The 26,786-nt window shown below is 35.2% G+C and overlaps 2 protein-coding genes across 2 annotated transcripts; both read left to right on the forward strand.

The window, feature by feature from the left end:
• Positions 1–535: 535 nt before the first annotated feature.
• Positions 536–1,558, forward strand: LOC110798763 (uncharacterized). The gene has a single exon (XM_022003961.2). It carries the CDS (start codon positions 536–538, stop codon positions 1,556–1,558), a length of 1,023 nt encoding a protein of 340 aa, XP_021859653.2.
• A 7,013-nt stretch (positions 1,559–8,571) lies between these two features.
• On the forward strand, positions 8,572–14,264 carry LOC110798765 (probable cysteine protease RD19D). The gene is made up of 4 exons (XM_022003963.2): positions 8,572–9,198; positions 12,576–12,695; positions 12,818–13,061; positions 13,706–14,264. Exons 1-4 carry the CDS (start codon positions 8,698–8,700, stop codon positions 13,972–13,974), a joined length of 1,134 nt encoding a protein of 377 aa, XP_021859655.2. The 5' UTR covers positions 8,572–8,697; the 3' UTR covers positions 13,975–14,264.
• Positions 14,265–26,786: the final 12,522 nt, after the last annotated feature.

A 26,786-nucleotide genomic window follows, 5' to 3' on the forward strand; every position in this document is an offset into this window, starting at 1 on the left:
CGATGTTTGATGTTTCCCTAATCTTTGGTAACTTGTAATTATTGCTTACAATTTTTGCTTTTTGATATGGTTTACACTTTTGAATGGAATTGCAAGTTGATGTTTGATGGCAATTAACATGGTTAGTTGGTTAGTTGTGCAACCTCTATTTAATATGTGCAAAATTATTTGATACGTAGTACTTCGTACCCGGAATTTTGTATTAACTACATGCCTTCTCCTCAAATCGGCTACGAGTATACAGTAAAGTTTGATTTAATTGTTTGATTTGTGAGTTTAATCAGTGCAAAGTATCAAGCATATATTTATTTATTAAATCATGAAACATATATACATACTGCCGTTTTGATGTTGGTTTAATTTTGTTAAAGTTCAATTTTGTTAAATCGACATCATTGTACCATGCATAGTGAAGTATGTAGTAGTATTATATGTGGTATGTATAATTATGTTAGCATTAATAATAATTATGGTTTAGTGTGAATTTTATTATTTCTTAATTTCTAATTTATTATATTATCTAATATAGTGAACAATGTCAAACCTAGCAAAACTTGAGATTGTGGCCCTTGATATTACTGGGAAAAATTATTTATCATGGGTGTTAGATGCTGAAATATACCTGGATGCAAAAGGAGTTGGTGACACAATAAAAGAAGGAAATAAAGCAACATGTCAAGATAAAGCTAAAGCTATGATATTTCTTCGTCATCACCTCCACGAGGGGCTTAAAACTGAGTATCTGACAGTTAAAGACCCGCAAATCCTTTGGAGTAATCTAAAGGAAAGGTATGACCACCAAAAAACTGTGATATTGCCAAAGGCTCGTTATGATTGGTTGCATTTAAGATTACAAGATTCTAAATCTGTGAGTGAATATAACTCAGCCATGTTTAAAATTACTTCTCAACTGAAATTATGTGGAGAGAAAATTACTGATGCAGATATGTTAGAAAAAACATACTCAACTTTTCATGCAAACAATATTGTCCTGCAGACACAGTATCGAGAAAAAGGTTTTAAAAAATATTCTGAATTGATATCTTGTCTTCTTGTGGCTGAACAAAATAATGAGCGGTTAATGAAAAATCATGAAGCACGCCCTACTGGCTCAACTCCATTCCCTGAAGCGAATGTGACATCCCATAATGGGAAAGTATCAAAGAATAAAGACCATGCCAGCAGCAGTGGTCGTGGTTGTGGCCAATGGCGAGGCCGTGGGCGTGGACGTGGTTTTGGTGGCTATGGTAGAGGTCGTGGAGGTTATTACAAGAGCTCACATTCCCACCAGAAGTGGGACCGCAAAGATGGTAAAGGTGAGAAAGTAAAAAGTGACAATGTGACTAGTGTTTGTTATCGTTGTGGAGGAAAAGGCCATTGGTCACGCGTATGTCGTACGCCAAAACACCTTGTTGACCTTTATCAATCATCATTGAAGAAGAAAGGAAAGAATGTTGAGACCAATCTTGTATTTGAAGATTGCGAAGGTCATTTTGAATGTGATACAACTCACCTAGAAGTTGCAGATTTCTTTACTTCCCCTGAAGGGAATAATTAAGCTTTTAATATATTGTGTTGGATTTGATATAAACTTGTAGTAGTTTAAATATGACATTATGTGTTTATGTTGTGAACTTTGTGATTGTAATATGACTTTATATTTTGTGTTCTTTCTAAGATATTGTATTATTCTGGGTGTTTTTATTTTATAAATGGTTATTTTAAACATGTTTAGTATTGTGATACATATTTTTATTTCCTTGAAGAATATGAATACCTCTCAAGGTCAGTGGGAAATAAATGATGAAGAATTGTGTCTTGCAGACAGTGCAACTAATCATACTATACTTAAGAATAAGAAATATTTCTCTCAATTGATGATGAGAAAAACTAGTGTGAGTACTATATCGGGTAGTACAAATATTATAGAAGGCTCCGGAAGAGCAAATATATTGTTTCTTATGGGAACTAAATTTGTCATCATTGATGCATTATATTCGATCTCCCAAGTTTCAAAAAAATTTATTGAGTTTTAAAGATATTCGAAGTAATGGTTATCATAATGAGACAATTAGTGAAGGAAATGATGAATTCCTTCAAATCACGAGCATAACCAATGTCACAAAGACTGTCTTGGAGAGATTACCTACATTCTCCACTGGTTTGTACTACACGAGAATTAATTCTATAGAAACACATGCTATAGTAAACCAGAGGTTTACTGATAGCTTCATAGTTTGGCATGACCGGTTAGGCCATCCCGGTTCAATTATGATGCGAAAAATCATTGAAAATTCTTGTGGGCATTCATTAAAGAGCCAGCAGATTCTCTCTAATAATTTTTCATGTGTTGCTTGCTCACAAGGAAAGTTGATAATTCGGCCATCACCAGCTAAGATAAATTTTGAATCAATCAATTTTCTGGAACGTATACAAGGGGATATTTATGGACCAATACATCCCCCATGTGGACCTTTAGATACTTTAAGGTTTTAATCGATGCATCGACTAGATGGTCACATGTATGTTTGTTATCATCTCGCAACCTGGCGTTTGCGAGATTACTTTCTCAATTGATTAAACTACGAGCATATTTTCCAAATACTCCTATCAAGTCTATTCGTCTTGATAATGCTGGTGAATTTACTTCTCAATCTTTCAATGATGATTGCATGTCCATTGGGATAAATGTTGAACATCCTGTAGCACATGTTAATACAATTAAACGCATTTAGTTGATTGCTAGACCGTTACTAATGAAATCTAAACTCCCAATTTCTGCTTGGGGACATGCTATATTACATGTAGCAGCATTGATTCGCATCAGGCCAAAAAATTATCATAAGTTCTCCCCATCACAATTGGTTTTTGGTCAGGAACCAAATATATCCCATCTTAGAATTTTTGGATGTGCAGTTTATGTCCCTATAGCTCCACCACAACGCTCCAAGATGGGTCCTCAAAGGAGGTTGGGAATATATGTTGGATTTGATTCCCTATCAATAATCAAATATCTTGAGCCAACTACAGGTGATTTATTTAAGGCTCGTTTTGCTGATTGCCATTTTAATGAGTCAGTTTTCCCAGGTTTAGGGGGAGAAAACAAACAGCTGGAGAAAGAAATTAGTTGGAATCAATTATCATTGTCTCATTTTGATCCTCGTACTAAGCAATGTGAACTAGAAGTTCAAAAGATAATTCATTTACAAAGATTAGCAAATCAGTTGCCAGACGTTTTTACTGACCCGAAGAGAGTGACTAAGTCACATATACCAACTGTGAATGCTCCAATTAAGATTGATGTCCCAGAAGGACAAAATAATGTTGTTAATGAGTCTAAGGCACGCCAGAAGCGTGAAAGACCAATAGGTTCCAAAGGCAAGAATCCTCGTAAAAGGAAAGGAGCAATAGTTGATGATGGTCAAATCGAGGATACGGTCAATTTTAAAGGATCTCCAGAAGAGACTTTAGACATGATAGAAGATGAAATTCAGGTACCTGATAATGAAGAAATTTTGATAAATTATATCATGTCTGGAATTACATGGAACCGAAACCAAATCGACGTCGATGATGTTTTTGCATGCAATGTAGCATTAGATGTTATGGATAATGATGAGGATCATGAACCAAAGTCTATTGAAGAATGTAGACATAGAGATGATTGGCCAAAGTGGAAGGAAGCAATTGAATCAGAATTGAAATCTCTTGCAAAAAGAAAAGTATTTGGACTTGTAGTCCGTACACCTGCAGATGTAAAGTCAGTGGGACATAAATGGGTCTTTGTGCGAAAGAAAAATGAAAATGGTGATATTGAAAGATATAAAGCAAGATTAGTTGCACAAGGATTCTCACAAAAACCTGGAATTGATTATGAGGAGACATATTCTCCTGTGGTGGATGCAACAACTTTTAGATATATAATTAGTCTGGCAATGAGAGAGGGACTTGACTTACGCTTAATGGATGTAGTCACAGCTTATTTGTATGGGCCACTGGATAATGATATCTATATGAAAATCCTAGACGGATTTAAGTTGCCAGAAGCAACAAAATCAAGTTCTCAAGAACATTTCTCTATCAATTGAATAGATCTCTATATGGATTGAAACAATCAGGGCGTATGTGGTATAATCGCCTTAGTGAGTACTTGTTGAAGGAAGGCTATAAGAGTGATCCTATTCTTGTGGATAAGGACCCTATGGTTGTAAGATCACTTGAAGTGGATAAGATGTCTATGGTGAAGATCACTTGAAGTGGAAGGACCCTTTTCATCCTCGGGAAAATGATGAAGAAATTCTTGGTCCTGAAGTACCATACTTAAGTGCAATTGGGGCATTGATGTATCTTGCTAGTCATACAAGACCTGACATATCATTTTCTGTGAATTTGTTAGCAAGGTTTAGCTCATGCCCAACCCGGAGGCATTGGAATGGGATTAAACATGTACTTCGTTATCTACAAGGTACTAGAGATATGGGTTTGTTCTTTCCTAATTTATCAAAAGAAGGTTTAGTTGGTTTTGCAGATGCAGGGTATTTATCTGATCCTCATAATGGTCGATCACAAACTGGATATCTTTTCACATGTGGAGGTACTACCATTTCTTGGCGTTCTATGAAGCAAACTATTGCGGCTACTTCCTCTAACCATTCTGAGATTTTAGCAATTCATGAGGCTAGTCGTGAATGTGTATGGCTAAGGTCTGTGATTCAGCATATAAGAGAAGATTGTGGTTTATCTTCCGCGAAAGAGGCACCAACAATTTTATATGAGGATAATGCAGCATGTATTACACGGCTTAAGGAAGGATACATCAAAGGTGATAGAACAAAGCACATCTCACCAAAATTCTTTTTCAATCATGAACTTCAGAAGAATGGCGATATAAATGTCTTGCATATTCGTTCAAGGGAAAATTTGGCAGATTTGTTTACTAAGGCGCTTCCTACTATCACATTTAAAAAGTTGATTCACCTCATTGGATTGCGTCGTCTCAAAGATCTTCAGTGATGTTGTCATTAGGGGGAGTAAATACGCGCTGCACTTTTTTTCCCTTAACCATGATTTTTCCCACTGGGTTTTCCTGGTAAGGTTTTTAATGAGGCAGCATTTCATGCGCATTATAAGGCATTGTATTGTTTTGGATAATGGACATCCAAGGGGGAGTGTTATAAAATATATTAGGATGGATGACCATTATACCCTTACCCCTATATGATATATGTATATGTATATTGTTAGGTTATGATACATATGACAATTCATAAATCATGCGGAAAAACCATTTAGCCAGGAATACATATTATTTACACATAATCATATAGCATAGTTTAGATGCATACTCTTTGTTGCGTGCCTTCCCTAGCTGCGCCCGAACCGAACAAGAACAAGTCTTTAGGACTCCAAGTGTCGTCCCTCCGTAGATAGTCCACAGCACGTCCGGATCCGCCTTAAGATTGACCAACTAGAATCGCCCTTAAGGTACTAAAGATTTTCGGCACTTATAGTCAAGAAATGTGTCTGAATTTTCTCTCAAAAACTCACTTTGAATACTTGAATAATCTATGAAAATATGTGACCCTAGGCACTTATTTATAGAGTTATGGAAAGGGTTTTGGAATCCTATTAGGATACTAATTTATTTAATTATAACCCTACTAGGACTCTAATTAAATAATCATTATCTAATAGTTTTAGGATTTAATCACACTTCGAATCCTGATTGCTTCAGGATTCCCGCACAAGCATTGCACGAGCACCGTACACCCGCGCAAGCCTTGCGGCCCACGCTAGGCGCACAGCGCTCGGCCACTGCTGTGCTCCCGCGCGCGCGCCCAAGGCCTTGGCTGGGCCTGGCCTTGCGCTGGGCCTGGTCGAGGCTTGGCGTGCGCTGGTGCGCGTTGGCTCGCTGGGCGACGGCCTGGCTTCGTGCTGGGCCTTCGTCTAGCGGGCCTCGTCCGATGCTAATTCGTACGATACGCTTCCGATTAAATTCCCGATTCCGGAATTCATTTCCGATACGAACAATATTTAATATTTTCGATTCCGGAATTAATTTCCGTTTCGAACAAATATTTAATATTTCCGTTTCCGGAATTATTTTCCGATTCCGATAATATTTCCGATTCTGACAATATTTCCGTTTCCGGCAATATTTCCGATTCTGGCAATATTTCCATTTCCGATAATATTTTCCGATACGTACCATGTTTCCGTTTCCGGCAACATATACGACTTGGATAATATTTATATTTCCGATACGATCCATATTTCCGTTTCCGGCAATATCATCGTTTCCGGAGTATTCATTTCTTGCCTGTGACGATCTCAGCTCCCACTGAAACCAAGATCGTCGATTCCGAATATCCATAGATGGAGTATTTAATGCCATTAAATACTTGATCCGTTTACGTACTATTTGTGTGACCCTACGGGTTCAGTCAAGAGTAAGCTGTGGATTAATATCATTAATTCCACTTGAACTGAAGCGGCCTCTAGCTAGGCATTCAGCTCACTTGATCTCACTGAATTATTAACTTGTTAATTAATACTGAACCGCATTTATTAGACTTAACATTGAATGCATACTTGGACCAAGGGCATTATTTCCTTCATATATATTATATATATGTCTACGGATATGGATGAATAATTAGATAACCGACATAGAGTTTCTCTCTTGCTCTTTCTCCTTTTCTCTTTACTTTTATAATAAATATAATTTTAATCATGATCTTTATCTCCTTCATTCTCACCCTAAATATCCATGTTATTTTCATTTCCTTTACCTAACCCGTGAATATTACACCAAAACAATCACCCGGAGTACCCCACTATCAACGACTTTCTTTATTGAAAATTAACTTATTATGTGAAATTAAATTAGTCCATTTGATTTATACGCCTTATTTAATTTTCTTACGATCCATTCGTGCCAGATCCATTTTGAATAGATCAGTTGACTGGACCGATTTTGGATTTTAAGGCTACATTATACGAAGTAACAACTTTTATACTTCCTTCTTTCCAAAAATATCGCACCATGCCTGACTTTTACGCTTCTAACCATTATTTTGACTCTTATATCTCAAATCATGTGCAAGTAAAAATTATAAAAAATTAATATTTAGAAAATATATATCGATACGGATCTAACATGACCCCACATGACTAAAATTTCCTTACATACGAATCACAAAAAATGGCCAAATTCGTAATGTGAATAGTGTAAAAAACAAATGGTGCGATATTTTCAGAACGGAGAAAGTACAACTTTTAAAGACAAAATTTCGAAATTCAAATTTCACTCGACTATAGCTAAAATTCTAATAACCCCTCCCTGGTAGAATGATTTCTGGCTTCGCCATTACGCATAAGTAATCATTTATGTAATCTAATTTTATTGTCAAATGACCAACTCAACCAAAAGCTTAAGGTGATGGTTGAAGTCTCAAGATTATTTTTTAACTCTATCACGCCCCCTTACATGCATGAAAGCCCTTTAGGCTTGAAGTGTGGATGCAACATAGGCCTCCTCATATCCAGCGCGAAAAGTTTCACTTTAAAAGGAGGGATGGATGAGATTGAACTCGCGATCTTTGTATCACACTGACTCTGTTACCATGTTAAAGGAATAACTCAACCAAAAATTTAAACTAATGATTGAAGCTCCGAGGTTATTTTTTTTTTTACCAGGAGGATGCATATGCAAGGATCCAAATTCAAAGTCCAAAGTATACAACTCTTCCATGCACCCCGATGCAATAAGCCACTCGCTAGTCTTACTCTCCAGAGAAAAGGAGTGTTGGAGCCATATAATGAAGGAATTATGTCCTTAGACATTTCCGGCAATTACTAAATATAAATAGGAATTAATTATGAAGATAATAAGTTAATTATTTTAGTAATCATATTTGCTTGCTAGAGAATAAATGTGATTAGCAGGACAATATTGATTGGACCTACAACTAAAATATATTAATCCTATAAGGTCACACATATAAGCATTAATTGGAATGGGCCCAAAAGGCCCGATGGCAACCGGTCTGTTAAGGGAAGAATGTTGGGCTTTGGTTTTGTGTTAACCTAAAACTCTCACATTATAATAGTTATAATGTCAGGGATTTAGAAATCACGTTCATTCAATATCTGACAAAAAGGAAAACACCAAAACCCTAATTCTAATTCTCTAAACGCCGTACATCCCAAACAAAGCAAGAGACAGATTGTGATCGTTCTCTTCCGTACTAGCATACGTGGGATTCAATTCGTGCTTGTGGACTGAGTAGAGGAGCAACAAGTGGGGCTCTAAGATCTTCGAAGCTTGCATACGAACGGGAGAACACGCTTCAAAGGTGATTATTCTTTCGACTTAATCTGATCTATACTATTGTTATGCATGAGATCCTGTGATAGATGTTAGGAAATTGTTTCCTGAAATTCCGCTTTATGCATCTATATGTTCCTACATATAACACCTCCACGTGGCATGCTGCATGCAATAACAGTTACACGTACAATACTGCCACTGCCAACATTGAAAATACCGCAGTTTATCACGTTATACGGATATACTGCCCATTCATCAAACAACCAAATCAAATCCTATCCCAAATTAAATTGCAAATATTGGCAAAACAAAAGCCAATTTTGCAACCTCTCAATTAAAACAAAGTAAAATATTTAGCATATAAGATGGTCATAGGAAAGAGTTTAACATTAAACGATGCATTAACCTTCGTTATAACACTGAGTTTGATTGTAATAGCCAGATCTCAAATTTATAACAATTCTAAAAGTAATAATTTGATATACCAAGTGACGGAGAATAGGAATTTGGTAGGAGCAGAGAGGAAGTTTGTGAGTTTTATGAGGGAGCATGGGAAAGAGTATAGTACAAGGGAAGAGTATGTTCGGAGGTTGGCGATCTTTGCGAGGAATTTGGTCCGTGCCGCGGAGCATCAGGCGTTGGACCCCACGGCGGTCCACGGTGTTACGCCGTTTATGGACTTGTCTCCGGAGGAGTTCCAAACCACGTTCATGGGGCTGAAGCCGGATTTAGATGGTCGTCATGGTGGTGATGCGGTGAATAATGAGGTGGTTGGTAGGGCGGTGGCACCTCGATTAGATGTTCGGGGTTTACCAAAGAGTTTTGATTGGAGGGAGAAAGGGGCTGTTACTGATGTCAAGATGCAGGTATACATCATTTTTGAGCTTTGTTTTCATTTATTTTGACTATTGCAGACTAACATAACCTCACTAGAAGTCTAGAACTGAACATACATACAAGGGGAATGAACAAGTCAATTGTATGTTACCATATTTAATCTACTAGCTCTTGGTACATTCGTGCGAATATTAATTTAGAAACTCTGATTTTATGTGTAGTTGTTAAGTACGGTCTGGGCCTGTGGGCCATACCTCACTCAAGAGGGAGTGTCTGTTCTGCGCAAATTTTTGGCTATACATCCAAAACGATGTCGTTTTGTGTTATTTAAAATGAACATTAATATACTGGTACAAAAATGAACATTTACTATTTCGAAAATGAACATTTATTTATTTATTTGGAATGAACATTTACTATTTTGGAAATGAACATTTATTTATTTATTTGGAAATAAACTACAAAAATGAGCATTTACTATTTCGGAAATAAACATTTATTTATTTATTTGGAATGAACATTTACTATTTTGGATATGAACATTTATGTATTTATTTGGAAATAAACAATATAGGCGCTTGTAAAAACATAAAAGACCAATGAAGTGAACAATTTCATTATGAACATTAACCATATATTTATTGTGAACAAACAAATAAACAAGAAAGAACAAATAATTCAACAAAAAAGAACAAACAATATAAAAAAGAACATAAAATTCCAGAAAAAAGAACAACCAAAACAACAATTATGAACAATTTTATGATGAATTTTAAAGCCAACATGAAAGAACAAACAATAAAACAAGAAAGAACAAATACTGGTACAAAAATGAACATTTACTATTTCGAAAATGAACGTTTATTTATTTATTTGGAATGAACATTTACTATTTTGGAAATGAACATTTATTTATTTATTTGGAAACACACTACAAAAATGAGCATTTACTATTTCGGAAATGAACATTTACTATTTCGGAAAAGAATATTTATTTATTTATTTGGAATGAACATTTACTATTTTGGAAATGAACATTTATTTATTTATTTAGAAATAAACAATATAGGCGCTTGTAAAAACATAAAAGACCAATGAAGTGAACAATTTCATTATGAACATTAACCATATATTTATTGTGAACAAACAAATAATTCAACAAAAAAGAACAAACAATATAAAAAAGAACATAAAATTTCAGAAAAAAGAACAAACAATACAACAATTATGAACAATTTTATGATGAATTTTAAAGCCAACATGAAAGAACAAACAATACAACAAGAAAGAACAAACAATAAAGCAAATAATTATTATGAACAAACAAATAAACAAGAAAGAACAAATAATTCAACAAAAAAGAACAAACAATATAAAAAAGAACATAAAATTCCAGAAAAAAGAACAAACAATACAACAATTATGAACAATTTTATGATGAATTTTAAAGCCAGCATGAAAGAACAAACAATACAACAATAAGTTTTATGAATGAATTTAAAAAACAACAAGAAATAACAAACAGTACAACAAGAAAGAACAAACAATACAAAAAGAAAGAATAAAAGATTAATGAAGAATTTAATTATGAACATTAACCATATGATTATTATAAACAAACAAATAAACAAGAAAGAACAAACAATATAAAAAAGAACATAAAATTCCAGAAGAAATAACAAAAAATACAACAATTATGAAAATTTGATGATAAATTTAAAAAACAACATGAAAGAACAAACAATACAACAAGAAAGAACAATCAGTACAATAAGAATGAACAAATAGTACAATAAAAAAGAACAAACAGTCGACAAGAATGAACAAACAATATGAGCGCGTCGTTTTTGGGGGGTATAGCCAGAGCTGGCTGTCAGCAATTATCTATTCTGTAGACTCGATTATGTTTCACCTTAAAACTATATGACCTTAAAACTATACGACAATAAAAGGAGTAGCTCTGAACACTCTTATGTATTCTATAAGACTTGAAAACGAACACTCATATGTATTCAATAAGACTTGATGAGTTTTCAGCTTAAAACAAGATGAGTAACTCTACCTTTTGTGGGTGGTGGGGACACTCATATTTGTTGGTTAGAGGCTAGCTACACTTTAGTACTCCCCCTAGAGCTATCAAAAACTAATCCGACCTGTACCGACCAAACCCGTAATGGACCATGACCCAAAATTTTGGCAAAAATAGGTAACCCGAAACCCGACATGTACCTGACCCGAAAAAATCGATAACCGATTTTAACCCGACGTTGTATGACCCGAACCGACACCCTACCAAAAGATAACCGATAATCGAACTAACCTGATTGAATAGTATTTCGAACCCGATTTGATACTCGACAATGACCTTAACCCGATTTTTACCAATAACATGTTATGACTTGGCATGTGGAGTAAATATTTTACGCTTGAATATTTTAAGATGATTAATTAGATATAGACTCGATCTTAACCCGTGTCCGAGAGTGAATCTGGCCTGCGACCCAAAAATTATCCGATCTGGACTTGACCCCTAACCCGAGATAAATCGATTCAAACCCGACTATATAAGACCCAAACCCGAAATTGAACTCGACCCGAACATGAGTACATGACTCGACCCAAACCCGACTTGTACCCAAAGTGGGAAAAAAACCTGACATGACCTGACCGAAAAACAATCCGACCGAACCTGACCTGCACCTGAGTGATAAAGTGACCCGATGTAACCCGACCTGATGATGACCCGAGACCCGAGATGACCTGATCCGGACCCGACCCGATGATCTGTTTTGACAGCTCTACTCCTTAATACCCAATCTGACCCAGGTGAGTTTTACTAGCCTAATACCTCGGGTGACCGAGTTTCATATGTGCCAAATCTTGGGATTAAAAAAATGGGAGGTTCATTTGCATTCCCTTTTGAAAAATCCCGAAAATTTTACACACACATAGCTTATTCTAGATAAAATAAGCTTTTTAGACAATAATCTCATACTAGCAGTACGTCATATAAGATAAGTTTGGACAAATTAAATGGAACCAAAAGGATCATTAAACGGCTGAAAAATATGTTGTTTACCTGTTAAAACCATAGGTCGCCTACGAGACGAACAAGAGTATGGTGAATGCTTGTGTAGACTGCATTTAGTTAGCTCGTGATCGATCATCTGGTTCTGTCCATTGAAGACCACTCAGACGTAAAGCTACTCTTTTTACTTTGGCCTACTTTGCAAAGGAATGGAAGTCGATAATATAATGCTCGGTACAAGCAAATTTCTCCAACGTCTTATTTACCAAGTTACCGTAATTTATGTAGTTAAGAGTGCTTAGTCTTAATTATAACTTCCTATGACTATCTTATGTACATCATGTGTTAGTAAAGGATTTATTTGTGATGTTCAATCAGGGGACTTGTGGATCTTGTTGGGCTTTTAGCACCACGGGAGCTATTGAAGGAGCTAATTTTGTCGCGACAGGCAAGCTTTTGAATCTCAGCGAACAACAGCTCGTGGATTGTGATCATAAGGTAATTAATTAAGCTATATACTCTATTAACCAATTAGTACAGAGTATAACTACTCTTCATCACTAATTAAGGGAATGATTTATTTTCGGACTTCATATTAATGTTGTGCTAATGTTGTCAAGTGTGACGCGAGAAAGAAAACCGAGTGTGACAATGGTTGTCATGGGGGTCTTATGACCAATGCCTATAACTATTTAATGGAGGCAGGAGGCCTTGAAGAGGAACGCGCTTACCCTTATAGTGGCAAACAGGGCAAATGCCAATTTGACCCCAACAAGGTGGCTGTTAAAGTTGCAAACTTTACTACTATCCCAATCGACGAAGAACAAATTGCAGCTTATCTTGTTAATCGTGGTCCTCTTGCAGGTCTGTCTTATTAACATATGCTTAATTACTAGATACAAGTGCTCAGGTGCTCTTCTAGGTGAAGTTTATGATGAATGTGTTTGCTCATAACATTTCCATAGACAACATACTATTGATAATATGTGTTTTTTTACTTTTTCGCCTTAGCTTACGGGTACTCCGTATCGTATTAACTTGACACCTTAATCTCAAAAATATAGGCAAATGACTTTCTACAAGTTCAGAAAAGTAAAACTTTAAAACTTCAAAATAACATATGTGTAAAAAAGTGGGTGAATATAATAAAATATAGATAAAGCTATATATGTGTTTGGGTGGGTGTAACAAAATAAATGAATAAAGTAAGAGAAAGTTAGTGAAAGTTGTAAATCTTGTAGAGTAAGAGAGGTAAGAAACATGTTTAAAAATAGAAAAGAGCACAATTAAAAATACGGTGAAATGGACTAAAACGAAAAGCATGGAGATTATTTTGAAACGGAGGTAGTAGTATAGTACTTGTATGTGTTGACCACTAAAACGAAGTTGATAATTTGACTAAAGAATCAAATGTAGCAAACTGTTCCGAAATGAGATGTTTTTATATATTGTGATATTGTGGGATTGACAATGATATGATTTTTGTTGGTTAAATTATCATGTACTAGTTGGGTTGAATGCTGTGTTCATGCAAACATACATTGGAGGAGTATCATGTCCCCTAATATGCGGTAAGCGATGGGTAAACCACGGTGTATTGCTAGTGGGATATGGATCGAAGGGCTACTCCATCCTCAGGCTCGGGTACAAGCCGTATTGGATAATAAAAAACTCATGGGGCACAAAATGGGGAGAAAATGGATACTATAAACTGTGCAGAGGTCATGGTATGTGCGGTATGAACACAATGGTATCCGCGGTGGTGACTGGAGCTTGATGTAACGATTTTTTACTTACTCTGTTATAGTTTGAATGCTCCAAACATCATACTGAATTATGTATAATTAGGTTCTCGTCGTTTTTAGGTTTTATAAAACTACTTGTAACTTGTACGAGTACAACGTTGTACTATGTTGTAAGGCCAGTTTTTTTGGGCGTAAACGCTCTTTTTTTTTTTGTTTCTTTTTTGCATCTTCATAGGTGTTTGTTCTGAAGTACTACTATAAGTGAAGAATCTGTAAAACTATTAGCTCGATAAAAGTTCTTTTATATTGTGTTCTTAAAACATGCTCTAGTCTCCTTGCTCCTTTTAAAGCATTTTTTCGACCCTATAAACCTATATCCGTTGCTTCTTTCGTGTTGTTTGAAAATCATATCCAACAGGAGGCACGGCCTGTTAAGGTACGAGATACTACGGGCCTTACATGGGGATTATACGGTCGGGCATGTGTCGACTTGTAATTATCATGGGGATTATGGGGATTATACGGTCGGGCATGTGTCGACCTGTAATTATCATGGGGATTATGGGGATTAAGTGGATTGAGAAAAGTCTTTCGATTTGGTCAATTCAAACGTGTCAGACTGGATCGACTTGAAATTCTTTGGATTGGAATCGAACTCAATTTTTAAGTCCAATTATTTTTAGACTGGATTGAACTGAACTTTTTAGAGTCCAAAACTCTAATTAAGTCCAAAATTTGTATTTATATTAAACTAGTTGGGCCTCCGCGGGCTACGCACGCGGCAGCCAACTTGGTTAATCAATGGTTGAAATATTTGATAGATTTGTTGTACTCCCTTCGTATTTATTTATGAGATACACTTGCCTTTTCCGGCTGTATTTATTTAAGAGATACACTTTCCATTTTTAGTAACTTATCAACCACACCATCTAATTAAATAATCTATCTAATATATCCTATGTCCCATCACCCTATTAAACAAATAATTTCATAACTACACCCCACCCCCACCCCTCTAAAATGACATGGTCCCCACTTGTTTTAATTATTAAAATATTTACCCAACTTCACTTGCTTTATTACTTTATTTCATTCAATTTTTCTTCTTAGTACCCGTGTCCGGCCAAATGTATCTCTTAAATAAATACGGAGGGAGTATAAGTTCTTATACATCTTTAGTTAAAATATGTATCAAGATGTTTATTAATTTTTCCTTTGAGCGTCATTTAATTTCATGACAACTAATGGTTAATATTTTTTTATTAGCAAATTGATGATGGTAATAGGTAACCAAAACTTGTGATATCTTTCTTTAAGGGACCATCAGAGAAAGAAAAGGTGATTCCGAAAGACCTCTATTTTGAACCTTTAGAAACTGGCGTTACATTATCAATGGTTGTTTTTTTTTTTTTTTACTTGCTACTAAAATAAACAATTTTTTTCCATAACAGATAAATTATTGAGTTGGACTAATATACATTTATGAGTAACATTATTTATTAGAAATTGTAGATACAGGAAATATGTATAATAGTGGTTGTTTTATTTTAACTATAAATATTTACACATGGTATTTAAAAAGATAGTACACATATATATATAAGATATTCTAGAGCTTAAGTTTTGTAAAATTGTTTGACATTTGCTGGAGTAGTTGTTGATGGTTGTGTTCTTCTAATTTCAGTGGGCAGTAGTTATAATCTCCGACGTCTATGTTGTATGTCTGTTGAAGAAATCTAATTGCTTGTCTTGCAGCAATTTGTTGTGAAGGACCAAGTCGTGTTGCAGATGTTCCTATGAAGCGTACTGGTCCAATGGTATTTGAAATTCCGTGTAGATCTATATATGCTTTCATCTCGTCGTCGGTGATTGCATGAATTCCAATTTCTGTTCGAGGCAATCCTAGTTGCATCAAAACATTGTGCAATATTATTTTGATATTTACCTCTATTACTCGGCGGGGTTCTGCCATCAGGTGTAACAGAAAGACTTTATAAAGTAAAAGTTGTAATAATTTAATGTTACTGCGATTTTTTTGTTTTCGGTAGTACGTGGATGGTAGTGTTGTATTTTCGATCTTTGTATTTATAGGCATAGCGTAAGAGATGTATTAACGATAACTATAAGTATTTGAATGTGTAAAATTCATATTGGCGTTGATATTTTTTCTTACACGTGTTTAGAAGTAGAATAAGTGTTTTCAATAATGGTGTCATAAGGTGACATGTAATATAATTTGATAACTCGATCTGGAAGTAACGTAAGATTGTAATAGTTATCTTATTTTGCTACAGTGTGGTTCATTTTTTGTACCATGAGCTTTTCGTGTGGCGTGCGTACTGTTGTTGGTGGTTTTCGTATGTGGTTTTACAAAAATAGAATGTAATAGTCATATAAAAGTTTAAGCTTTTCATATGATAAAACATCATCTCTTTTACAAGAAGGAAAAATATCTTATTGTAAACGTAAATATGTACAAGTTATTATTTATGAAAACGTACTTACACAAAGCTAAGTGACGTACAAGAGGTATATTGTACAACCTATAGACGGTGAAAGTTGTACATAATATAGAACATATTTTACAATACGTGCATCTATTGCACGACGTAAGGATATATAGTTATTGCACATTATGTTCATGATTCAACTTCCTGAATACGTTTAGCTTTCGAACGCAGTTGTTGAGTACCTTCTCCAAGTGCGTATGTGGTCATCTCTATGTTAAATGTTTGATTACAGAGAATCGTAACGCGGTCCTCGACAAACGAGCGTTGTTCCTAGATAATTTATTTTTTTTGCTTATTAGTCATAATTTTTACATTTATAACTATGAAATGATAACCAAATATACCTGCATAGAAAGAGCAGCACTTTCATTTACATTTTTGCTTAAAACTTGTCCAGCAAGATGGCTAAATAATGTAGTTGGCATACTTGCACTTTCATCTTCGAAATCAACATGTATCACACACCTGTTATATGTTTATAAATATTGGTAAACTATGTTTTCATTTGTAAGTTTATTATGTCACATATTTGTGTGTAGTTCTTATTTTGTGGTACGTACCTAGGTTCAGCAGTTCCAACGTGTAGGCTATTTTCTAATCATAGCAATTAAAATTACAGTTTTACCTATGAAAACTGATTTTTGTCAATTAAAAATGATTTTAAATAATCATCTAATGTGAGTTATATATGTTCAAGAGCGTAATGGGGAAGATTCGAGAGTGATTTATAACATTGTGATATTCTTAATTTAATACTCCTAGTATAATACTTCCTACGTTCTGGAAATATCACACCATGGTTGACTTTTACTCCTCTAACCATTACTTTGACTCTTAATATAGACTCAGCAATATAAACAGAAGAAGTACTAGCATTCTTATTCATAATTTCAAGTTTGACATCAAGAGTAAATAAACCCCCATTACAGAAACCCTTTCCCACAAACTCCCCATTGTGAGTAATAACAAGCCTATCAGAATCAAATGAAAGCTTCAATCCAGCCTTCATTAGCAAGCTACCAGAAATCAGGTTCCTACGCATTTCTGGAACATGCAACACATTGGTAAGAGTAATAAGTTTTCTAGAGGTAAGAGTGAGAACGATCTTCCCTTTGTCTTGAACAGTTGCAGAAGCTGAATTACCCATGAAGACATTTTCACCATCAATTTTTTCGTAGGTAGTGAACATGTCTTTGTTGGTGCAGATGTGTCTCGTTGCTCCAGTATCTACGATCCATTCAGCAACATTACCTGTCAAGTTAGCTTCTGAAACAACAGCAATAAAATGGTTAGGATTAGAAACTTCATTAGCTTCAGCAAGGTTGGCTTGGTTCTGATCAGGCTTCTTCTTGGATCTGCAATCTACAGACTTGTGACCAGTTTTCCCACATTCAAAACATTTCCCCTTGAACTTATACTTCATTGGTTTCCCTTGAGGCTTGAAAGGACTGCCCTTTCCCTTAAACCTATCAGAATATGCATTAGGCTTAGGTTCTACAAGGTTAGCCTTAGCGGAACCGAAAAACACAGATTGACCCTTATCCTTAATACGATTTTCCTCCTCAATTTTCAGGTGACCTACAAGCTCCTCTAAGGTAAGGTCCTTCTTTTTATGCATCAACTGATTACGAAAATCTTTCCAAGAGGGTGGGAGCTTCTCAATTAAAACTATAGCAAGAGTAATATCACAAATACTCAAACCCTCGGCAGCCATAGCAATGCAAATATTTTCATAAGCATGAATCTGATCAATAATTGGTTTATCATCTTGAACTTGAAAACCTAACCACTTACTGACACAATAACGCTTAGTACCAGCATCATCAGTTCCATACTTCTTTTCTAATGCATCCCAAATATCCCTAGCATGACCAAACCCCATATAGATATCAAGCAATGCATTCGACATATGATGCAGCAACATGCCCTTACATGTCCTATCATCTTTAGCAAATTTCAACTCAAAAGCATGCAATTCAGTTTCATCATCAGGTTCGACAACATCATCAAGCACATAAGCAATCTCAATTTTTTCTAAATAGAATCGCATCCTAACAACCCAACGTTTATAATTCTTGCCATCAAGAGGTTCTAACTTAGACATATCAGGAATCATGAATTTCGAAGTCAAAGCCATAATAATCGTCTTTTAGATTGTTGCGACTAAACCAAAAATTAGAACAAACTTATCTGATTCGATGAACTGAACGAAGAACAATTGTTGCGTCGTGGACACCCACTGTCCTAAAAGACGATTCCGCGCTACCTCCCGGTGCAGTAGAACAGAATGCGGTTGCCCTCCAGGATTAGCGCAACTCCGACGTTGTGTGCACTCACAAAGCCGGATGGAGTCAGAACGTATGCCCAAAACCGAGAGCAATTATTTTTGTGAGAGAAAGAATGTGTTTTCGTATTTGTGTGAATGATTTTCAGTGTTTGAAGGAAACTAAAACTCTGATTTAAGTAATCAGAAGGAGAGCAACTCAACAGACAAAAACGGCTGAGGGAATGAATATTGCAACAGCCAAAAACGGTCAGAAACATTGAATGTAGTAACGGACGTAATTAATGGTAATTAATCCAACGGTGACGTAATCAATACAGATTCCCGTAACAATGACTTAACCAAAACGGTCCAGTTACCAAAAAGAATAGGGTTGACCCACAAAACCCACCGCATTCCCAAGTACCAAGTACCAAGTACCAAGTACCACGGCCCACGGCCCGAGACCCGAGCCCGGCCCGGCGCGCGCGCGCGTTTGTGATGTGTCCACCCATACCACTCTCACGCTTTCTTAAACAAGAGTTACACTCATTCCCCAATTAATAAACAAGGAGAATATGAAGAGTTTTTTCCATGTGGGACTCTTTTATTTTCACTCACTTTTTTCCCTTTGTGTTTCCCAATGAGAATTTCCAACAAGGAGCAGTCATTTGGGTGATTTTGTTTTGCTTTACATAATAAATAAGAACCCACTTCACCCAAACCTTGCCTTTATTTCTTAGCAAGGTTCCATAAAAGTTTACATATAGCTGTCTAGTTCCAAGTTTCCAGACAAGTAAGATTAAGCCCACAGGCAGTCTTAGGTAAGCAAACATGATCCCAAGCTACCAACGCTCTTCTTGAAGTACCCGAACTTCCCGTCCACAGAAAGGTTCTACAAGCTGCTTTTATATTGCGCCCTTTATTGTTAATTAACCAACTACGATATTTTTGTTTGGACTTGTCATACTCATTTTTTTAAAAATAAAAATAAAAATATAATATGCACATGGTCAATCTACATTATACGCAGTATTCATTTTGATTTCTAAGGTAATCTTACCTCTAAATTGGAACCAAATTTTCTTTCATAATTTAGTATATAATTATTATATAGGAATAACCAATAGGCCGCCTAGTACTAATACCAATGAAAAGGTCTAAAATTGGGCAAAATAATATGCCTTATTTTATGATGGTGTTAGATGATTAATATAAATAGTAAACAACTAAACATGAAGAACATTATGGAACAGAGGGACTATATTGTAAGAGGTCTTAATCAACTCAAAACGTCACATGATGCATAACACACTCTGTCATTTGGGCATCCCCACATTACATTATGACTATATGATTAATTAAATTATTTTAGATTTACTTTTGGAATTCCCAAATTAGGTATAGGAGTTACAAAATACTTTAGGACTTTCATTTTATTAATGAAGTTACTAAATGAAAATTCTAAAATAACCTCTCTTAAGAAAATGAGTATTGCGCTCGAGCCTCATTAATCATTTCGACACATTACAAAGTAGGTGTTTACTGTTTAGGGTAGTTTATTGACTACTCTGTAGGTTACTCTTGACTACTCTCATTATATAAATGTAACATTATTTTAATTTCATCCTTTAGTATACATAGTATAATATTAAATACTCCGTGTATTTCTAAAATTATTATTACACAATTTTATTTACAAAAAATCTAATGTCTTAGTCACCTAAAAGTGTACAACGTAATAATCTTGTTAAAGAAAATAACTTTTAGAATATATGGATTATTACCCGTTAAACATGTCCCCTACAAGTATGTTGTCCTATCAACAACATGGTACAAACAAGCAGTACTTATTAACAAAAAAAAAGTCACAAGTTTTGTCACATAATTTGAACTTATTCACACCGCTGTTCAACTTTGGGTGTTTCTAAGTTTGTATTCGAGTGATTAAGAAATATGTGTTCAAAATTCATTATATAACCATATACTCGATCCATTGGCAATAAATTATTTCTATTTTTTTCAATTGTAGAAACACCTTTTCCAAATAACTTAATTGATTGGGTGTTCCTAATATTATTTTTAAGGGTCCTAAACAAAAAACTTTAATGCCTATACTATTTGATCCTTGAGTCGGAAATTGTTAAACGATAAAATTTGTCCTTCTTGTTTGTACAAAACTTGTGACATTTACAATACAAGTACATTCCCATTAAAAAAAATCTGATGAATAGAGTTATGCAATGACTATTTTTACTCTATGCACAATGACCTTTCCATCACCTATGACACAATATTCAAACAAATTGATTTATATAATAATTTTTCTACAATTTAGTCCAAGCTTTAAGAAAAAAATTATGGTTAATTTTGAATAGACACAATATTCAAACAAATTGATTTATACAATAGTTTTTCTACAATTATTATATATTAATAGTCAAAGCTTTAAGAATAATAAACTTTACAAAAAATTATGGTTAATTAATTTTGAATAAACGTAATAAAATGATACTTATTTCATACTCGTATTTATGGTTAAATTTTATGCTTATTCCAAAGTTTATTATAAGTTAATTGAGGTAATCTTAATGACAATTTAATTTCACGGGGAGTTAATATTTTATTTTTTCTGATAATATTTTTATTTGGTATTTCTTGCAACAATATTAAGTATACCAATATTTTTGTACGTTTTATAAGATAATAAGGATAATAAAATGATATATTTTTTAGTATGATAATTATACAATAAATTTTTTAAATATTACATCAAAAAGATATTTTTTAACACGAAAATATGAAAAATACACCATATATATATATACACGAATCTTGCAAATTTTAGAAATACATAAATATTTTCTAATGAAGTGTCTTAGCAAACAAGTATGGTCCTGAATAAATATTTGTTCTTTGATACAAAAATAAAAAAAATATACACAATTGTCAATAAAATGTAAGTTATAAGATGAAAAATATATTATAAAATACAAATCTTGTAAATTTTAAAAATAATAATTAGGTTAAAAAATCAAATCTTTGTATAATTACCTTTTACTCAAAGTTATCTTAGCATAATTATATCACCCTCATATAAATTTAAATAAATACAATTATCTATTTCTTTTATTGGCATGACCTTTAAATATATAAACTATTTTTTTTTGTATGATATACAATTATCTCTTTATTAATTTCGTATATTTAATTTTGATTATTTTATGTCAGTGATTTTATTATTTTTCTAATATTTTAATTTCAATAATTTTATAAATAAAAATCTTGATTATAAAAAAAATAAAAAATACCAATATTTAAAATTTAAGGAAATAATAATTATATCTCAAATATCCATATAATTATCTTTCACTCAAAATATCTTATCATAATTATCTTTCACTCAAAATATCTAAACATAATTATCTCATTCTTTTTTGACATGATCCGTCAAGTTTTTTTTTTTTGGAAGATATTGATAGAATATTTTGTACATAAGTATTAATGATAAATATTTTATGTTAGGTTAGTTATCATTTTATTGGTATAGTCAAAATCTCACTAATTACTAGCCTAAATTTTAGTTATAATCATGGTGTTTCTACGGTTGAGCCACTACAAGAAATTGTACTATTAATGACGGGATTGTTAGCTAAATAAGTAATTGGAACGACTTAACTGGATATTGCGTAATACGAACTGAAACAATTTTCGTGCCGTGGCCGGACCACTGCTCTAAAAGACAATTCCGCGCTACCTCCGATGCAGTAGAACGCTTGCGGTTGCCCTCCAGGGTTTACACGACACCGAGAATTATGTGCACTCACAATCCCCGATTGGAGACCAGAATATTTGCCCAGAAAGAGAGGAATTTGTGAGAGAGATTGATTGTAAGTTTCTGTATATTTTTGTGGAAATGAACGATGAATTTATAGTGAGGCTTTTGGGAAGCTGTAACAGCAAAAAACGGCTAGTGGAGAAGTTACGGGAGTAATGGGGAACTGCAACAGTCATAAAACGGCTAGTGGGGAGTAATGACGTGATTAATGGAGCAGTTTCCAAAGTTAGTGGGTTGATTAAGTCTTCTGACTTAATCAAACCGCCCTTGACCAAAAAGAATAACCCGGCCCACAAAACCCACCCCACGCCCGCGAACCGCATTCGCCAAGTACCAAGTACCAAGTACCAAGGCCCACGGCCCTCGCCCGAGCCCGGCCCGGCCCGGCGCGCGCGCGCGCGTGTGTGTGTTGTGACCACCCATGCCACTCACATGCTTTCTTAAACAAATGTTTCCCTCAAACCCCCAAATATAAACATTGAATATGGTTTGTGTTTTTCCCATGTGGGACTTTTCATATTCCCACATTTTCCCACTCATTTTCTTTTGTTGTCTCACTAGGATTTCCAACAATCCCCCACAGGTCCGAAGATGAGAAGAAAAAGAAAGAAGTAAAATAATTGAATTTCTGGGCAAAACAAACAATTGAATAGGTGTCAATGTCTTGCGACTTGAATTGACACTTAGTGACATTCAAGCTAGAATCTCTTTCCTACCAAGTGACTTTCGTATTGAACTTAATAGGGGGTTAGAAACTCATTACTCAAAGCACACAATTGAACATGTATGATATTCTGAATCTCCGCCAATAAAAGTGACGCATTATACTGGCCATACGTCCATAACCTGGATGCTCATAGGTGCTCTAGAGAATAGCCCATGCAATTCTCATAGGAAGCGGCCTCACTTCCACACCTAAGTAGGTGAATCCCATCAAGTGTGAGCTACATCACACCACCAAAAATATGGATATGGGTTCATTAAGAGCCGTATGCTCAACCTCGTTCAATAATAGCAAGCACATCATAAACATCTAAGGGATGGACAGAAAATAAAATTTGTGCTTCTGAATTATTACATAATGTTCCCCTTTGAACTCATGGTGAGTAGGAGTTCATTACCTTACAATTCATCCAATGGGCCTCAAGCCCATCCCCTCCGACGTTTCCAAAACTAGTTTCTTACATAGGCCTTTCGTTAACGGATCCGCGATGTTCTTTTCGGACTTGACATAGTCCAGTGATATCACTCCACTTGACAGCAATTCTTTGACAGCCTTGTGCCTCAAACGAATGTGTCTTTTCTTTCCATTGTAGGCTTGGTTGTTTGCCACGGCAATAGCAGATTGCGAATCACAATGAAGTGCAACTGAAGGAGCTGGCTTCCCCCACAGTGGAATATCTGCAAGCACGTTCCTCAACCATTCTGCCTCATGACCTGCCAATTCAAGAGCAATAAACTCAGATTCCATAGTAGACATAGCAGTACAAGATTGCTTACAGGATTTCCAAGAGACAGCTCCACCCCCTAGGGTGAAGACATAACCACTAGTGGAGTTGACTTCATCATTTCCAGATACCCAGTTGGCATCACAATAACCCTCCAATGCTCCTGGAAATTTGGAGTAATGCAATCCCCAATCCATGGTGCCTCTTAGGTACCTAAGCAATCGCCTTAACGCACCCCAATGCTCATTGCTTGGGTTATGGGTGTACCTGCTCAATCTACTTACAGAATAGGCAATGTCAGGTCTAGTATAGTTCATGAGAAACATAACACTACCAATAATTTTAGCATACTCAGATTGACAAACAGGATCACCTTTGTTTTTCTTTAAATGAATGCTTATATCATAAGGGGTCTTGATTGGATCGACATAAAATGAATCAAACTTTTTAAGAAGCTTTTCAACATAGTGAGCTTGGCTGAGACAAATGCCATTTGGAGTTCTAATAATTTTCACTCCCAAAATCACATCTGCCTCACCCATATCTTTCATTTCAAATTTTGAACTCAAGAATTCTTTTGTTTCATTCACTCGATCCAAATCAGTACCAAAAATTAGCATGTCATCCACATAAAGACAAATAATCACACAACCAGAAGAATCATGTTTATAATAAACGCAAGAATCACCTTCATTTACATGATAGCCATTACTAGTCATCGTCTTGTCAAACTTGTCATGCCATTGCTTAGGCGCTTGCTTAAGCCCATACAATGACTTGACCAGTTTACAAACTTTGTTTTCTTGACCTGGAACAACAAAACCTTCAGGTTGAACCATATAAATCTCTTCATCTAAATCACCATTTAAAAATGCAGTTTTCACATCCATTTGATGCACAACAAGATCATGAATGCATGCAAGAGCAATTAAGGTTCTAATGGTTGCAATCTTAGTTACAGGAGAGTATGTATCAAAATAATCAATGCCATGTTTTTGAGTAAAACCCCTTACCACAATCCTGGCCTTATATTTATCAATGGACCCACATGATTTCAACTTTTTCCTAAAAATCCACTTACAGGTGATGGGTTTACAACCTCTAGGCAGATCAACCAATTCCCAAGTATTATTACTTAGGATTGACTGAAGTTCGCTATCAATGGCCTCTTTCCAGAAAACTGCATCAACCGACCTCATTGCCTCTTCATAGGTTCTAGGGTCGTCTTCTAGGATAAATACATACACAAAATCATCAGTAATCAAGAAAGGTTCAGTTAGGAAAGCAGTAACAAAATCATCACCATAACTTGTTTCCTTTCTTGCCCTTTTGCTTCTCCTTGGTTCTAAATCAGACTCATTATTAGTAGTGGAACAAGGAGCAATGGGTAAAGCATTAGAGGTGCTAGAGGATGGTACATCATTACTAATGCAAGAGATCTTTAAAGGAAAAGTGTTTTCAAAAAAACTCAGCATCTCTTGCTTCAATAATGTTACCACTTGCATAAGAGTTGTTAGCACCTTTAACTAAAAAACGATAAGCAGAACTTTGATAAGCATAACCAATAAAGATAGAATCAACCGTTTTGGGACCAATCTTGTCTCTTTTGAAACTAGGTAAGGCAACCTTTGCTAAGCACCCCCACACTTTCAAGTATTTCAGGCTTGGTGCTCGACCTTTCCATAGCTCATATGGGGTCTTGTCCAGCTTCTTGTGGGGCACCCTGTTCAAAACATGACAAGCAGAAAGAATAGCTTCCCCCCACATATTATCAGGAAGCCCAGAACTAATAAGCATTGAATTCATCATATTTTTTAAAGTTCTATTTTTCCTTTCAGCAATCCCGTTTTGTTCGGGTGTGTAAGGAGCTGTTGTTTCGTGAACTATACCATTCTGTTCACAAAATGCCTTAAGAGTGTTAGGGTCATACTCACCCCCCCTATCACTCCTAAGTCTCTTGATTTTCCTGTCTAGCTGGTTTTCAACTTCAGCCTTGTACTTGAGGAACATCTCCTCAGCCTCATCCTTAGACCTGAGAAGATAAACCATGGTGAATCTAGAGCAGTCATCAACAAAAGTAATGTAGTATCTTTTACCGCCCCTGCTTTCATAGTTTTTAAAATCCCCCAAGTCACTATGAACAAGTTCTAGTACTTCTGTCTGTCTATCTATTGATTTAAAGGGTTTCTTTGCAAATTTTGCTTCAACACATACTTCACATTTTGCAAAATCAGTTTTAGAAAAGCTTGGAATCATGTTCATTTGTTTGAGTCTTTTAATTGAAGCAATATTAACATGACCCAATCTAGCATGCCATAAATCAATAGACTCAGCAATATAAGCAGAAGAAGTACTAGCTTTCTTATTCATAATTTCAATGGAAACATCAAGAGTAAACAACCCCCCATTACAAAAACCCTTTCCCACAAATTCCCCATTGTGAGTAATAACTAGCCTATCAGAATCAAAGGACAACTTCAAACCAGCTTTCATAAGTAAACTACCGGAAATTAAATTCCTACGCATTTCTGGGACATGCAAAACATTAGTTAAAGTGAGTGTTTTTCCAGAAGTGAGAGTGAGAACGATCTTCCCTTTGCCTTGAACAGTTGCAGAAGCAGAGTTACCCATGAATACATTTTCACCATCAGTCTTCTCGTAGGAAGTGAACATTTCTTTGTTGGTGCAAATGTGCCTGGTTGCTCCTGTATCAACTATCCACTCAGCAACATCACCTGCCAGATTAGCTTCTGAAACAACAGCAATAAAATTGTTAGGATCAGCA

Source organism: Spinacia oleracea, chromosome 2 (assembly GCF_020520425.1).
Source record: "Spinacia oleracea cultivar Varoflay chromosome 2, BTI_SOV_V1, whole genome shotgun sequence".
NCBI classification, from domain to species: Eukaryota; Viridiplantae; Streptophyta; class Magnoliopsida; order Caryophyllales; family Amaranthaceae; genus Spinacia; species Spinacia oleracea.